Source organism: Leptonotus elevatus, chromosome 11, assembly GCF_054856555.1.
Source record: "Leptonotus elevatus isolate MCC_2025b chromosome 11, RoL_Lele_1.0, whole genome shotgun sequence".
Lineage (NCBI taxonomy): Eukaryota > Metazoa > Chordata > Actinopteri > Syngnathiformes > Syngnathidae > Leptonotus > Leptonotus elevatus.
Window position 1 is genome coordinate 8,061,888 of NC_141249.1, and position 16,921 is coordinate 8,078,808.

The 16,921-nt window shown below is 36.8% G+C and overlaps 1 protein-coding gene across 3 annotated transcripts; it reads right to left on the reverse strand.

Moving 5' to 3' along the window:
- Positions 1-1,727: 1,727 nt before the first annotated feature.
- Positions 1,728-16,594, reverse strand: jak3 (Janus kinase 3 (a protein tyrosine kinase, leukocyte)). 3 transcript variants are annotated; one of them, XM_086088662.1, is made up of 25 exons: positions 16,489-16,594; positions 16,290-16,394; positions 14,710-14,919; positions 14,519-14,636; positions 13,101-13,218; positions 12,259-12,404; positions 10,751-11,054; positions 10,386-10,502; positions 10,136-10,293; positions 9,951-10,062; positions 9,700-9,880; positions 9,401-9,525; positions 8,911-9,042; positions 8,714-8,801; positions 8,377-8,501; positions 8,174-8,312; positions 7,823-7,974; positions 6,452-6,602; positions 6,224-6,351; positions 5,249-5,438; positions 4,930-5,054; positions 3,438-3,610; positions 3,251-3,368; positions 3,071-3,184; positions 1,728-2,372 (listed from the first exon to the last, which is right to left on the reverse strand). In XM_086088662.1, exons 3-25 carry the CDS (start codon positions 14,909-14,911, stop codon positions 2,190-2,192), a joined length of 3,399 nt encoding a protein of 1,132 aa, XP_085944788.1. In that variant the 5' UTR covers positions 14,912-14,919; positions 16,290-16,394; positions 16,489-16,594; the 3' UTR covers positions 1,728-2,189. The 3 variants fall into 3 exon arrangements, with proteins under 3 accessions (XP_085944788.1, XP_085944790.1, XP_085944789.1); XM_086088664.1 differs by having other exon boundaries at positions 14,710-14,947; XM_086088663.1 differs by lacking the exon at positions 16,489-16,594 and having other exon boundaries at positions 16,290-16,420.
- Between the last annotated feature and the right edge of the window lie 327 nt (positions 16,595-16,921).

Here is a 16,921-nt window from a genome sequence, read left to right on the forward strand (position 1 = left end):
AGATATGCTTTGCTTTACTTCTTCGCTGCTGCCATAATCATAAAATTGGCAGTAATGGTATTTATTTAAAATTTACAGTCGACAAAGTCTATTGTCATTTTCTATTCTACATGATCTCCTTGCACTTATTTAGAACAGTGATTCTCCACATGTAGAACTTGTACCACCAGTGGTACGCTAGCTCCCTCTCGTGGTACGTAAAGGACACACTGCCTACGGTTCAGTTGTATTTAACTTTTAAGGACTGTAAATACCTATTTAGATACATTAGAACTTTGATGTACAATAAATTTGAATTATTAGGCTATTTAAGTGGGTTTTGAATCTTTTTATTCAGTTCTAATGTCTAGATTGCATGTTACAGTGCTTACTTTTTAGTATAACAACTGCTACGCTACTGGGTTTTAATGTTGGTCACGGTGGAGGTACTTTGAGAGAGAAGTATTTTTTGGGGTGGTACTTCTTTAAAATGTGTTCCTCCCCGTCCCCATAATGTAATACCACAGTATTAAATTCCACTGTGTGTCAGACACAGATTACAAAATTTAACAAAAGGAAGTCTACACGACTTCGACGGTTTCATTTTGAATATACGCAATAATTGTGTTGATAGGGTTTAAAGAGCGAAACTGAAGTGTGTCCTATCTCTCCATCTACCTACCCATCATGTGTATTCATTTCTCACTAACTGGCTTGCTTGGACACCATTCAAGGTTTCCAGGTGATTTTAAATGAGACATTTCCAACTTTATTAGTCCTTGAAGCCAGTTAAAGAGAATTGAGACCTGAACATCATGTCTTCTAAAAATGACTTTAAAGTGACACAATATCAGTGTATTTTTACGCCAGGATCCTTGAATGGAGCAATTCAGACCATTCAGAGTATAATATCTCAATATCGTGAATCTACAGCAAATTACTAGACAAAAGTAAAAATAGCAGGGGTGGGAATCTTTGAATGTCTCACGATTCGATTCGATTCAGATTTTTGGGTGTGCGATTCGATTCAGAATCGGTTTTCGATTAAGAACTATTTTTGATTCAAAATGATTCGATTGACAATGATTTTTGCTTCAATTTATAGATGTTCAAGGAATTGTAATGATCTACTCCAGTCTGACTCGCTAATGCTAATTAGTGCTCTACTCACGGCACTTCTATCACTATCACTCAAAAGAAGGGCTCCAGACTGAAAAAAATAACTTTTATTGGAATAACTTGATCGGGGCTTTTTCCTTGTACTCTCTAATGTGGCTACCACGTAACAGTGTATCAGACCGCGTGGAACCACACTGCCCCTAAAGTGGCCAAAACGGGTACAACATGAACAGCCCTCCCAATAAAGGCACACACAGACAAAGGGAAGACAGTATAAAATAATTTAAATAAAATCGATTTTGGGACATTTAAAATCGATTCTGAATCGTACTAAATGAGAATCGTGATTCTTATGAGAATAGATTTTTTGGCACACCACTAAAAAATAGCACAGGAAACACATGGGGTGTAATATACACACAGTGGAAATCGCAAATGAATTCAATGATTACTTTGAGATAGTCATAACATTTTTATTTATTTATAGAACTACACAAAATAATTGTAATACTAATATTTTCTCAAGATTGTACAAGCAAGTGATTTTTTTTAAACATTGTTCAAAATTTTGCAAAAAATAAAAATAATCAAATGACTATACAACAATCATAAACGAGATTATTGGGCCTTTCACATACAATATAATTTGTCATTCATCATAGGTATTTGCCCAGAATGTATCTAAATAGCCAAAATGGTTCCACTTTTCAATAAAGGACATTTTCAATAAAGGACATAAAACTGATGTCTTCAATTACAGACCCGCTACGACCACAGCTCTGCAAAATCTTACAAAAATTTGATGTGATTAGCTTGAATAAATGTATCCTTACACTTGACTACTACAGCAATAATGGCATTATAACTGAAGAAATTTCAAAGACCTCGAATAAGAAACATGTTTTAGTAAATGTTTTTGCCAATACGTTTCCTTCTTTATGTAAATATTGTACAGTAATTGTTTGTTTGCAGATTATGCTACCGTAAAAACTTGTGTATAATACAGCTCGTCCTCTGATTTGCCTTTTCTTTTCACGTTGGTGTGCCTTTTAACTGTTAGATCCTGCCGCACGCCACATGTCCAGCTAATCCTAATGTTCATTCAGCAGCTGCAAACATGGCATGGTGCCATTTTTCGAGGCAGTGCGAGAGGTTCTCTCAGTCAGCCTCTCAGCCTCTTCTTGCATGATGATTTCAATTTGGTCCTCCAGGCTGGAGAAACACGGCCTCTCCTCAAATTTGTAAACCCAACACTGCTTCATCAAACCGTACACCTGGTGTGACAGTGACAACATTTTCAGTGACACTGCATTGAACGTTCAAATATATGCTAAAAATTATTTGTTATGACAAAGTGAGATTATTAACTCATTCACTGCCATTGACGGCTATAGACGTAAAAAATCTGTTTTAATTATTTCTATTAGTTTAACTCCCCCCCCCCACTTTTAACAAGAGTATGAAAACCTAGAAAAAAATGTTTATTATACATTTAGATGAATGTGATTAATTGTGAGTTAACTAGTGAAGTCAATTTAATCGCCTGACACCCCTAATTTTTAATAATTTATATATATATAATAATCAAGTAATCATTTGGAACCATTTAAAAAAAAATGTAAAACTGTCCAAATCCTCTGATTTCAGCATATCAACTGTGACTGATTTATGTAGTCCTTCATTCAAAAAAGAAAAAGAAAAGATTATTAAAAATTAGGGGCAATTAAGTTTTAATTGTAATTAATCGAATGACGTAACGCACGATTAATCACAAATTTTATTTCTGTTCTAAATGTACAATTAAAAAAAAATCGATGTTTTCATACTCTTGTTAACAAAAGTGGAAAAAAATGTTAAACTAATAGAAATAGTTCAAATGGATTTTTGACGTCTATAGCCGTCAATGGCAGTGAATGAGTTAATAAAGTGGTGTTTATTTTATGGGATTATTTGAAGTCACAGCAAGATTTACCTTGGGTGGGCAGTTTGGAGGGGGAGGCAACCTCCAATTGTCCTTGAGGATATTTAGCAGATGCATTGAAATGGATATTCCATGCACATTGGTTCCAATTCTCTGCATGCAGAGCTGAAACATACATGATTGATTAAACGACATAAATTAGGCCTACAAGACATTCGTAAATTTGCTCACCTTTTTTGGGCTTGAATTCACATCACAGTAGGAAAAGAGCTCATGAAGAACAACTCCAAAACTCCACACATCTGACTTCTGTGAGAATCTGAATCCATTGATGGATTCTGGGGCATACCTGCATTGAACACAGGTGCAAATAACAGAACTGGCCTCACTTGACGTTTTCAGAAATGAAGAGGCCTACCAGAAGATGGGGCTCTCTCCAGGCTGTTTGACTCTGTAGTACTCTTTATCCAAAGGAACAATCTTGGTCAGTCCAAAATCAGCAATTTTCACCAGTGACTCACTCGCCACAAGGATGTTTCTGGCAGCGAGGTCTCGGTGCACATAACGTAATGTCTGCAGGTACGCCATGCCCTGCAAGACAAAAATATCGCCACACAGGCCAAGTTTTGACTTGATTATTTGTATGGTGGTTAATCAGTGTTAATCAGTGTAGCATAGCAAGAAGGGATCATCATTCAGACCCCCATTTTTTTGAGTCACAAATTGTGTTTTGATCCCATTCTTGCAGTTTTGACCAAATGTGTGATTGTAACCTCGTGTAATCAGAACATTTGAGTCGGTTTACGACGTACTGTAAGTGATTACTTTACTGTCCCACAAAGCAGCAAAACAAAACTCAGTTTGACTAATTCTTATCTTTTTAAGCACGTAACAGTGAAGTTCCTCTTCTTTGTTAAAATTATGACTCTGCGTCACATGCCAGGATGTCACACTATTTACACAGCTGACACAACTATCATCATCCTGCCTACACATCCTGCATTGGAAAAACAAGCAAGATGAAGTTTTACTGACCAATATTATTGTTAATGACATTTCTGTTGGACTGACCCTCAACGAAACAAAATTGTTCTATATCTAGTATAAGTATTGGCATAATAATTGGTTAATTTATTAATGAATTATTACAGGGACGGTTCTAGGGTCAGAGGTTTGGTGGTGCTGAGCTCTCAGCCAGGCAAGACAAATGTTACTGTTTTGTACGTTTTAGCGCAATTTCATCCCCACATTTATGAAAGAGAAGCATAACAGATAAAAAAAAAAAAGAAATCTGCAGAAGTTCACAGGTTACTTCAAGTTCGAGCTCTTAATATGAAAAGAAAAATACACTGTGCTGTCACCAATGCCTAATGTTAAACGCTTCTGCCATCTACTGGCAGAAAAACATTACCTCAACACAAATCAATGTCTCACACTTTTTTTTTTTTACAGTGTAGTACATCTTAAATTTAACTTCAAATAACTTTATGAATTACTATGAAATGATTGTATCAGTGAGCTAAAAGAAGACTAAAGACAACCATACTTGTATTAGGTAAACATTTTTTCATTTTCAAGTGTATGAAAAACTGGGAAAATATATTTTATCTTACATTTAGAACACATGTAAAATGTGAGATTAATTTGTGGTTACTCTTGAGTTAATTATTAAAGTCATTATGATTAAGAATTGTAATTGACTGATATATGCGATCAATCAATCAATGCTAAATCTCTCTCTCTCTCTCTATATATATATATATATATATATATATATATATATATATATATATATATATATATATATATATATATATATATATATATATATATATATATATATATATATATATACTGTATGAAGTTTTTGCATTCATTCATTGATCACATTTGTAGTCAATAATTCTTACTTTGCAGATCTGTGAAGCAAAAAGTAGCATGCGCCTGGTGTTGATGTTGTGTCTGTTGTTTTCTGTATACACAATAAGACTTCCATGTGGTAAATACTCCATCACCAAACTCATGTTGAGCCGCCCTGAAAACACAATCCAAGGTTACCATCTTTACAAATTGTTTGAAGCAAAACCAAATCATATAATGCTGAAAAGACGAGATACGTGTGGAGATGCGATATGAATAACGTGACTTGTCTTAACTTTGCAAGCTTTTACCAAGCCAAACATTGTTTTGCCTCGATAGGATAAGCGGTTCAGAAAATGGATGGTTTACCCATGCTGTAGCAGACCCCTCTGTACTTGACAATGTATTCGCAGCACATCATGCTGAGGGTTTTGATCTCCTTACGAAAGTCCTCCAGGGTTGATTGCTTATTGGGCTGAAGCTTCTTCACAGCAACCATCTCCCCTGTGTCATCTCCAAGTGGGTCGTAACGACACAGTTCCACACTTCCAAAATTTCCCTGTGGGGGAAAAAAGACATTAGTTGTTATGTTTAAAAAAGCATGTTAAGTTGAGCCCAATAATATTCGTAGCCTAAAATTATTTATGTCCTCAAACTTCCTTTTTTTTTTAACTCATTCACTGCCATTGACGGTTATAAACGTCAAAAAAATCATTTGAACTATTTCTATTAGTTTAACTTTTTTTTTCTATTAGTTTAACTTTTTTTTCTACTTTTGTTAACAAGAGTATGAAAAACAAGAGTATGAAAACCTAGAATTTTTTTAATTGTACATTTAGAACAGATATAAAAAAATTAATTAATCGTGAGTTAATTAGTGAAGTCTTGCGATTAATTACAATTAAAACATGTAATTGCCTGACACCCCTAATTTTTAATAATCATCTCGTCAGGCGATTCTAATTTTTATTTGTAATGAATTGCATGACTTCACTAGTTAACCCACGATTAATCACAAATTTTATATCTGTTCTAAATGCACAATAAAAAAAAATCTTGGTTTTCATACTTTTGTTAACAAAAGTGGGGAAAAAAGTTAAACTAAGTTTTTCACGTTTATAGCCGTCAATGGCAGTGAATGAGTTAAAAACGTCTGCAAGTTATGTTCAAGTTTTATTTTATTTAAATTGTATTTATTTGTTGACATTTCAATATATATAAATTAATCCCATCCCTTCCCTGATGCTTATAATAAAAACATTTTTTTTTAAACTAGCCGGGGGCACTAACCTGCAGTCATATATTTCTGTGCCATGAAGCCCATTTCATTTGTTTCATGTGTACCTTTCCAAGCAGGGAGATGTACCGTAGGTGTCTCTCCTCAAACAATGTCTGGTCCTGCAGGGCAGGGCGAGATGTTTGGCTCACTGGGTTGAGTGTGACAGGCTCAGTGGCATGAAGTATCACATAGTCTGTCAGGAAAAACAAAAACGTGGTCATAAGAGTTTCGTTTGGGTCACTGTTTCAGAATGTGTGTGAAGAGCTGAAGTCGGATAATAAGAGTACGAGCACCTGATGTGATGAGACTATTGAGCTCACGGATGAGGCTCCGACACGAAGGTCTGAAGGCCGCCTTGTAGTTCATACACTGGCTGATCAGCTCGGCCAGCTCTGTCCACTGAGAAGGCGCCAACTGATGGAAACTCTCGTAAAACTGCTGCTTCTACAAACAACAAGATCATAGAAAAGATTTATGCAAGTCTCCACTTTACCCACATCGTTGTTTTATAATGCGGTAAGATTCAAGATTCTAAAGTGTTTATTGTCATATCAGCAAAGATGAAAAATAAAGATGAATACTAATACAAAAAAAATACAATAAAGGCACAGTAATACAAAATACAGGAATACAACAGTATGTGAACTTACATTATATTGCAACTGTCAGTTTATAGTACAGTACAGTACTGCTATTATTTTCTGCAAGCTAATTCCCAAGCTGCTGTTTGATACAACTGTGTTCCCAGGATGTAGCGCCACCAGGTGGACTTTGTTATACATACTTACATATACACAGTACAAATGGGTTTATAACAGATGAGACAATAATAATAATAATAATAATAATAATAATAATAATAATACAGGGTGGCATGAAAAATCAGGAACTTTTTAAACAATCCAATAAAACCAAGAGCGATGGAAGAAAAATATTTTATTAATATTGAAACCTTGGTTTCTACTACTACAACTACTCATAATAATAATAATAATAATAATAATAATAATAATAATAATAATAATAATAATAATAATAATAATAATACAGGGTGGCATGAAAAATCAGGCACTTTTTTAACAATCCAATAAAACCAAGAGTAATGGAAGAAAAATATTTTATTAATATTGAAACCTCGGTTTCTACTACTACTACTACTACTCATAATAATAATAATTAAAAAAATAATAATAATAATAATAACTGTCTTTATTAATGTTAATATTATTGTGTGAAGGCTGAGGCCTTCAGGCTTAAATCATTCTACATCTTTAACTTTATTATCATTCCGCTATTTTATTCCTTGCAATTTTTTGATGTCTTACTCTTTCCACATTTTACGACAAATTCTTACCATTCCAACTTAAACATGTTCCAAAAATTCATGCCAGGTATGCTTCCATTTTTCTCATTCCAAATATTTACAGTTTTCCCACAATTCCATATTTTTCACCCCAAAATTCCCCATTTATTTTCAATAGGATGTTCAACAATTTGATTATCATATAATAATAATAATAATAATAATAATAATAATAAAAGTATTATTATTATTATTATTATTATTATTATTATTATTATTATTATTATTATTATTATTATTATTATTATTATTATTATTATTATTATTATTATTATTATTATTGGGCATGAAGTGTATGTACCTGTTGAAGGTCCCAGTCTTGCAGCGGAGCATTGCCATTGTTAAAGATCTCCCAGACTGTGGCACCAAAGCTCCACTTATCACACTCCAAGGTCAGCTTGTCTGGAGCCTCTAACACCTCAGGGGCCACCCAAGGAATTCTGTCCAGGATAACTGAAATGATTACATACGTGTCAATGCAAAAATAAATAGACAAATATGTTGCGAAATACAAGTATTATTTTCTTTGTAATATGTATTACTTCCTGAATTTCTCATCCGGGCATCAATAATGGATATCTTATTTCATACCAGTAATGTCATTTGACACATATTTCAACTCTTTCTTAAAAAGGAAGGAGGAATTTCTCACCATCTCTGCCTATCATTGCAACGCTGATGCCAGGGTCACTTAGCTTGATAAAAGGAGAACTGCTCTGAGATGCGTCGCCTTCTCTGGCCAGTAGAAGGTTTTTTGCACAGATATTTCCATGGACAATTTTCTTTTCTTCCTGCAAGACAATTGCTTTTCATGAAAACTGTCATGTTTTTAAATGTGTCACGGTCTTTTCTCACCAGAAAGTTGAGGGCACATGCAAGCTGTTTGACTACGTCAAGTTTCCAGCTCACTGACACGGATCGCCCCCTCTTCAGGTAAAGGTCGAGGGCCCCATACTTTACGAACTCTTGGACCATTATGTCTGCAAATAGCAAGAAAGTTTGCTTTAACAGCTGCAAGGAGTCTGAGAAGGTCATCCAAAGCAACTGGAATGGCTTCAGTAATAAATGAAGACTCATCAATACATATTTGTATTTTTGCAGATGGAAAAGAAAACCAATCAAATCACATCGTGAACCTCTTACACAGTAAAATGTTACGAAGGTCAAGAACTTGCATTAGATTTGAACTTACTTTTTGTTCCATGGATACTGATGCCATAAACCAAGAGGAGGTGTTTATGTGAGATTTGACTCATTATGCTGGCAGCTTCAAAAAATGACTGAGTGGCAGAAAATACAAAATACATTTTACATGCTTCATAATGATGCAACTGAATCAAGAGCTCAATAAATCAATTGATCTATGTCTTCTAATCATGTTAAACTCACTTCCCAGCAGTTCTTGTGACTGCTATCAAGTTCTTTAAGGAGAACATCAGTCACATGTTTCTCCCCATCACGATTGTCTGTTTTGGAGCCTTTGAAAACTCTTGTAAAGGATCCCTGTCCAAGGCTCTCCCCCTAGTAAGGATAAGGGCGCAAAAAAGGGTTAAGCAAATTAGAGTCAAGTCATTAAAGTAAATTCAGAGCCTAAAAACTCAGGACTCTATTTCCGAAAACAGGCTCATGTGCGCTCGGCATAAAAACTGGTGCATCTTTATTTTCGTGCTCGGGCTATTCTAGTTTAGCGTGTTTGGGAATTTGGCAGACTGGTCTCCAAGTGCCCACTTCTATGGAGGACCAAAACTGCCAAAATTCAAAATAAATAAAAGAGTAAATAAATAAATGCCTAAAAAAAAAAATATATATATATATATATAAATGAAGCAATGCAATCGGAAGACAGTTTTTGCAGCTATCAACTGATGCAATAACATACCCATTTTAGGTCTTCATATTTGATCATGTGGAACTGGATATGACTGAACTTTTTCCTCTCTGGTGTTGGGGACCCCTGTGCCTCAACAGGGATGCCGTTGCGTATGATGATGAGATTTGTGAGCTCTATGGAGGGACCAGGTAAATACAGTATCTATTGTCATATCATATGGAAAATCTGAAAATTGGAAGTCACATATCTAGAAATGTGTTTTGAAATCTTGAGGTTTTTATTGTTTATTAAGGATTTTCTGTTCTTGATATTGTTAGCATAATGTATTCAGTTCAGAAGGAAGTAACCTTTGGGTTGGGCTGGACAGCAATGACCGAGCTTGGCAGGCACGTTATCCAGCAAAAGTTTGTGTTGCTGGTAAAAGTTGGTGAGCGCTCTCAAACTGGAAAAGGACTTCTGGACACCGGGAAGATGGAAGTGCTCACTCTTAACGATGAGACAATCTTTGTAATCAAGTCCAAGCGGAGTCTTAATGAACATAAACACGACATAGTCACTGTGTTGTAGTTGGTAAGTATGTGATTAAAGCGCAATTTACCTGAATACAAACAGTCAGGAAGAACTTATCATAATCTTGGGGACTCTGCCGGAGTAGGAATGTTCCATCTTTAACCCCGACCCTTTTCAACTTGTCGACTGCAAACTCCGATCTGATTTCAGATGTCATAAAAAGTCTTCATAGGTGTTGTGGTAGTAGTTGAATTATGTGTCAAAAGGACTTACGTGATTGGACCGTGGCAATGGTTTTTGATACCCTCCAGGTGACTTTCAGGTACAGTGTCGTGACAGAAGTAGTGGCTGGAGTCTGTGGTCAGTCTGAAGTAGCCATCAACAAGCGACACAAATGAGAGCGCTTCTATGAGACTCTGGAAATTGGCTTCCTTTGGTAAAAATCAAAGAGAAATGCATGGAAATTTGAGCATTCTGTATTTTCTATTATGACGTTTGGGCACAATCCACGCTACAAACTGACCATGTTTCTGTCATCATGACGAAACACGACCACCATCCTGTTGTTTTCCTGCTCATGAGATACCCGCTTCATACTGATGGCAATGATGTCCTGGAAGTCACAGAAAGTCTGCCACTTCTACAGAAGAAGATGATGATTATAGGTTTGTTATATTCAGCTAATGTGTTTGATTTAATTTCATACCTAGTCATCCGTCAGCTGACTTTGGATGAGAGTCAGAGTACACAAAGCACATATAGACAAACAACCATTCATACATACTGTACTGTTTATTAACACCTAAGGATAGACTTGCTTGGTCACTACGCTACCACAACCAAAGCTGAGGCACAGGTCACAAGAGCAATAAGGTATCTTGAACTCACCAAGGACCCATCAGGATAACGACTTCCACTGGTTTGAATTCCAATTTCCCCAGCGATCTTCACATGGGTGAACGTTCCACTGGAATGGGAAGAACCGGCGCTAACGTGGTAGACCTCACTTCCTAATGTGGGAACAATGCCAGCCATTTCGACCAAGTACTTCAGTTTCAGGCTGTACTTGTCCACAGAGCTGTTTCCAAGCTTCTTTAGGAAACGCTTTAGAGTATTTCTGATTCGATAGCGATCCAGGCGATTGCGTTTCTGGATGTCGTGGCGATGTGACCCAGGAAGGCAAGATTTGTAGCTGAGGGTAAAGAGCACAAGCAATTCTTGATTACGTTAAATCGGTGAGAGGCATTTGGTAAAAAGTGCTGCACAGAATAATAACTTTAAAACCAGAGTTGCGCATCAGTATTGACGGAAGGTCGGTCAATCCGTCAATACCGGGCGCCCAATTTGTTGACGATTAATGAATGACAAGAAACTTAAAAAAAAACAATTGACAGGCTAAGCATTGTTGGAAGAGGCTTTTTGTCCGTTAGTGTAATCATCAATAACTGGGTCAGTACCAATGGACCTACTCAGGCCATCAATGACGGATGCCCGACTTGCAGACGAATGACGAATTACGGAAACACTGACGGACGCCCACTTAGCTGACGTACCACAATGTACTTTCCTGGGTCTGCTTTTTTTGCCTGCAGTAAACAAGTAAATATATGCTAACTTCCTCGCACACCATTCTCCAAGCCTTCCCTGTTCTGCCTCTGTCCTAGTACTGATAGCTGGCTGTGTTGTTGAGCTCGGGTGACTACGGACTGTGAAGATAACATTTTCCCCCTGTTCTAAATTCTATATATTGCTACGTTTATGCAAACATTAGTTTAGTGCTCAGTTTGTTTATTTTACATCAGTCATGCTGTTTAACAGCTAAGGCTGTCCTTCGATGCACCATTTCACGTCAGACAGGTTATTGAACAGCTAAGGGGTCTTAAAAAGGTTACATATTGTGTCCATTGACTGTGTGGCAGTCAGGGTTGGGGAGTCCAGGTCCAAAGAGAACAAACCCTGAAACAGTTTGACTTTAGCCACAGGTGCTTCTACTCAACAGGTGTTTCAATGAGCTTGTTTACCTGCCAGTTAAGTAGAAGCACCTGTGGCTAAAGGCAATCTGTGGCAGGGTTTTTTACTTTTTGGACCTGGATTCCCCAACCCCGGCGGCAGGATTTCTGGCAGTTACGACTGTGTGCACAACTTCACATACTATGTGTGCCGACATTAGTGAGGAAACGAATAGTAGTCCCGACTGTTGATGATTGCCGAATGACGGAAGCTCAAATTCATTGATGGGCCTACCTCTGTTTAAAACAGATGACATGATAAATGTACGACCATGTAAGCAAATCATTCACATACAAATGCCGATGCGTCGATGGTACTTTGGAGAGCAAACCATCCAGTTGCAAGATCACTCCCTCAAACTAAGGAAATGTCACCTTGGTAAATACCTGATGATCTTGCAGAGCTCCCTTATACTCAGATGCTGCTCTTTTGCTATCCTCCACAAGTCCAGCACTGCCAGGCCAAGGCATTCTTCTTGAACGCTCAAAGGCGGAGCCACTCCGGCTTCACCTGTGATGAAGTCACTTCGTACCTATATAACCAAAGGACTCAGTCACATGAAAATACAAAACTACTCCTCCTCCTCCTACTAAATTATTTGTTCTTTTTCAGGGGGTGATATATACCCATTAATATATTCCTTTTTCGTTGAAACCCCCCCACAGATTGTATATCTTGTTTTATTTGTATCAAAACATAGAGGACTAATGTTTTGAGAATAATCCTGGTAAGGGATGTTTTTGTTTTTTACATTGTGAAAAGCACTGTATCAGGCATGGGCAGTTTATGTTAATGTGTGCAATTTTGGGATCTCCACCAATTCTAAAAGGTTAATTGGATTACTTTATGAATTGGGATATATTGGGAAGTTGCATCACCTTATGGAGTACTGTACTATATCTCGCTATTGCATGCGAGTAGGGATGATTACCAACACATACAAGTTTTGACACCAAATAAAAGGACAATGAAAACCATTAGGTAAATAAAACACACAACTTCTATTACTATGAGAAAATGCAAACAATGCTTAAACATTACAAAATAACATGTAATTACCGGTACTGTATGCACAAACATGCCACTTTAGGGGGCTTTCACCATTCAAGCTAGGACTGGTACTGGTCTCAAACATTGTCTAAAATGTTAAAATTGAAATGAAATAACCCATATTAAGCATCCTGATAAATGATTAATATAGTATAGAATAGATGATGTTGTTCTTTACCTGGGCAAAAAGATAGTCAATGACAGAGTAGTCAAGCACAGGACTAATTCTGTCTTTTGTCAGACTGTAGCGGTATGACATTCTTGTTCCCTGTCCAAACCAGTTTCCAAAGAAAAACCTGTAAATGAATCACACATCATTTAGTCTCAGACGGACCAAAAAAACACATTACATGGAGACACTATTATTGTTTATGAATTTATTATTATTATTATAACACTATCATGTCAATATCGTTATCTTGCAAAGTATTATATGCCACCGTACCTGGCAGGCAGGTTGAAAGGCAGTACAGTATACACACACACTGCAAATTGCGACGGGTTTATTTTTTTAAATCAATATTTTTTTTGGACAATTAGAGGCACTCTGTGTCAAGAAGGGTGTGGTTTGGTGGAGGACCCAGTCGCAGGGAGGAAAAATAGCCAGGCAAGGATGCAGTTGATGGAGCAAAAAAAAAAAAGATTTTAATTTCTATACAAACAAAAGGTGATCTTACAGATTACCAGGGAAACCAAAACATGGGGAAAACAACAAGGCAAAAACAGGCAGCATCACAGGGGGGGAAAAACAGTGAACCGACACAGACAGAGGGGAGACAGCAGACTAAATACACAGACACTAACGACACAACAAGACACACCTGGGGCAAGACACAAGTGGCTGAGGGCACTGATTGGATCACACGAGGAAGGGCAGGATCACACTTAAACAAGACCAAGGGAGACACACAAGCAAAACAGAACCCAAAACATGACACTCTGCTGGCACATGTAGTCAAACTTTGGAAAGCAAAAAATACCTTTTTTTTCTGAAGGGTGTGTGTGCTTGACTGAGAACGCATTGCTAATCACAAAATCGTGTTGTAAAAGTTACCATAGTGCATGATATGATTAAAAAAAAATTTAACAAGTAGTATTTTGGGTTAACTAGGCTAAGAAGATTTTACAGCTTGCTAAAACTTAAAAAAACTAAACGTTCAATTCCAAAGCAGAAGAAAATATCCCTAAAAAATAATAATAATAATTGAGTAGCTATTGGTTAGCACGTCTGACTCACAGTTGAGAGTTTCTAGGTTTGAGGGCCCTATATTTATGCCTAGCGCAATTCTGGCGCAGAGCGTGCTGTGCACATGAGATCACACAACACCACCGTAAATGTGGCACTTGGAGATCGTCTTCTAACCTGACCATTTGTGTCCGTATGTGAATGTACCCTGCCTATCGCCTGAAGTCAGCTGGAATAGACAGATGAGGACAAGCGCTTATAAGTCATGAATGGATGGTTAACAAAAGCAGCTACATCTTGTACCCAGCTGGTTTCCAGTGTGCATAATGAATGTCAACCAATGAGTTTTGTTGTTGTTGTTGTGTTATGATCACAACTGGCGTGATCATTGGGCAACTAAATACACAAACCTGACTCTGAAGTGGACCTGTATGTTTTCTTCTGTGTTGAACATGTGCGACGGAGGGTACCAGAACGAGAGATCACCAGATGCCAAACCAAAAAGACTTTGGTAAACTGGAAAGATTCCTTGAGAAATAAAACACACACATCCCCATAAAATAAAAACAACAATCTTTCGATGAATATATTTTCATCCTACCACATCTTTTTGCAGCTTGGATGCAAACATTTTCAGCAGAGACTTGGCCAGAGGTTACGTGTATTGTCATCGCATCTTTCGTAGGAGGGAAGAAGTACAAGTGTACTTGCAGACTGGAACCAGTGCTCGAACCGGACCTCTGGCTGCCTCCGCGGTCTCTATTCATTAGAGGAGTAAACTCCTCCTCTTCGCTGAGATCCATGGATGCTTCTGGGGATGAAATCAACTCACTGAAGATCTAAAGGTAGGCAACATTTGTGAATAGAGGAGTGATCACAGAAACATGTCACTGCATTTCAAAAGCTTCACATATTCATATTCACGCTGCCTTCTTTTCCTCTTTTACGCAGGTACTTCCCTTCATAGTCATTCAGTAGCAGAGAGAAATGCAGCTACATGTAGGTGAAATGTTGCAGAAAGGGGGTAAATGCTAAATAAATACATTTAAAAAATCAACGGCAATTCACTGCCAACAACTGTTTCAAATGGGCTAATAGCAGTCAGATACATTTTTAATGTGCTACTGCTATGCGTCACATCACACACATGGGCACACATTAACTGCCCCCATCTCATTCCTTCACTCCATAGCTCTCTTGCATCTTTTGGCTTTTTAACCCGTGCAATATTCCAAGCAAGTTGATATGTGTGTTTCATGATCATAAAATGTTGGGAACAACTCTGTCTACTTTTCATTTTTGGCCTGTTTATTCCCATTTCTATGGAACATTTGCATTCAATTTGGGCTACTAGTGTGAATGATTGTTTGTTTAGTATAAACGAATAGTTTAACATATATCTCAACAATTCGCTGTTAAATGGTTCTCATTCTTTGCTCATGTTTTCAGCACTTACCTTCAAATGGATTTCAAAACAAATAACTGAAAATTGTTCTGCCTGTCAATAATCATTAAGCACATAGATAAAGAACAAATATATAGTATATTTCTAATTAATAAATAGTAAGTTTGCAATAATTATAATAAAGAACTCCGGAGGTTTTCTTACAGCAAACCAAGGCATCATATCTTCTTGGTTTGAGAACACTGGTCTAGTAATGATTACACACGTAACAGAAATGAAAACTGAGTGTTGAAAATGATTTCAAATTCAACCACAATCACCCTTTGAGCCTACCTAACATGAGTGTTGTCATTACCGTGAGGCATTGACAAGAACTGAGAAAATTGGTACAGATGATTATGTAGGAATTGTCTATCAGTCACTCAAAATGTATCTTTGGTAAATTCCTTTTAATCTGAAAAAGGAAAGGAAATCAATATTACAATAAGACGTCATACTGGTTCACATGATAACGCTACAAAAATTGTAGAGATACAAATATAAAATTTTCCACATGAAAAACTAACAACCTAATAAATACTCACACAAAATATATAAGCTTAACTGGCTTAACATATTTCAAATATTGTTTTACAAAATCCCCAAGCCTGATGAAATAAATAAATAATAATAATAACATGCATGTGTCAAATAAGCACTTTGCCCCTTTTTTTCATGCAATAAAACTAAAACACCAAAGCACCTAAATGATGATATATCAACAAATCCCCTTTTACCTTTACATTTGTATGGCAGAAGTCCTAAGGTTGATCATTTGTTGAGGGATTTCTTCTCTTTATTTGCTCGTGTGTGCGTCTGCAGGAAGTCTTTAACAGGTTTTCCTGTTTTAGATCAGCAGATGTCACGCATTCAATAACTTTTTTTTCTTTCATTTCTCTGTCTGCGAATTGATTTATGACAAAAGGCAATTCTTACTCTCTCGTGCGTGAATTTGATTGTCATCTCAACTGGATTAAGTGTATAATTCAGATTCTATTCATGCATTAGTGTTTGTAAATTCACTTTATGCAGAAATGGTTTTACTGTAGTTGATCTTACAGGAAAACAGAAGCAACCAACCGCTGTGGTTTCCCTGTTCAGCACAGAGGTTCTCAGCAGTTTCCTGTCACAGCAACAACCACGTGGTCTGAACTGCAAACATTTCAATGGTTGTATATAAAAAAAAAGAAATTCTAGACCTGTTTCTCATCACACTGTATCTGCTTGTACATTTTTAGTTCTACGCAAAATTTAGAATTTGCTATCTCACTGTCACTTGGTCTTTCTTTCTCAATGGTTGAGTATTTATGCTGCATTCAAGGATGGTCGGAAGTCGGACTTTTCCGAATTCAAACCAGGAAGTGTGTCC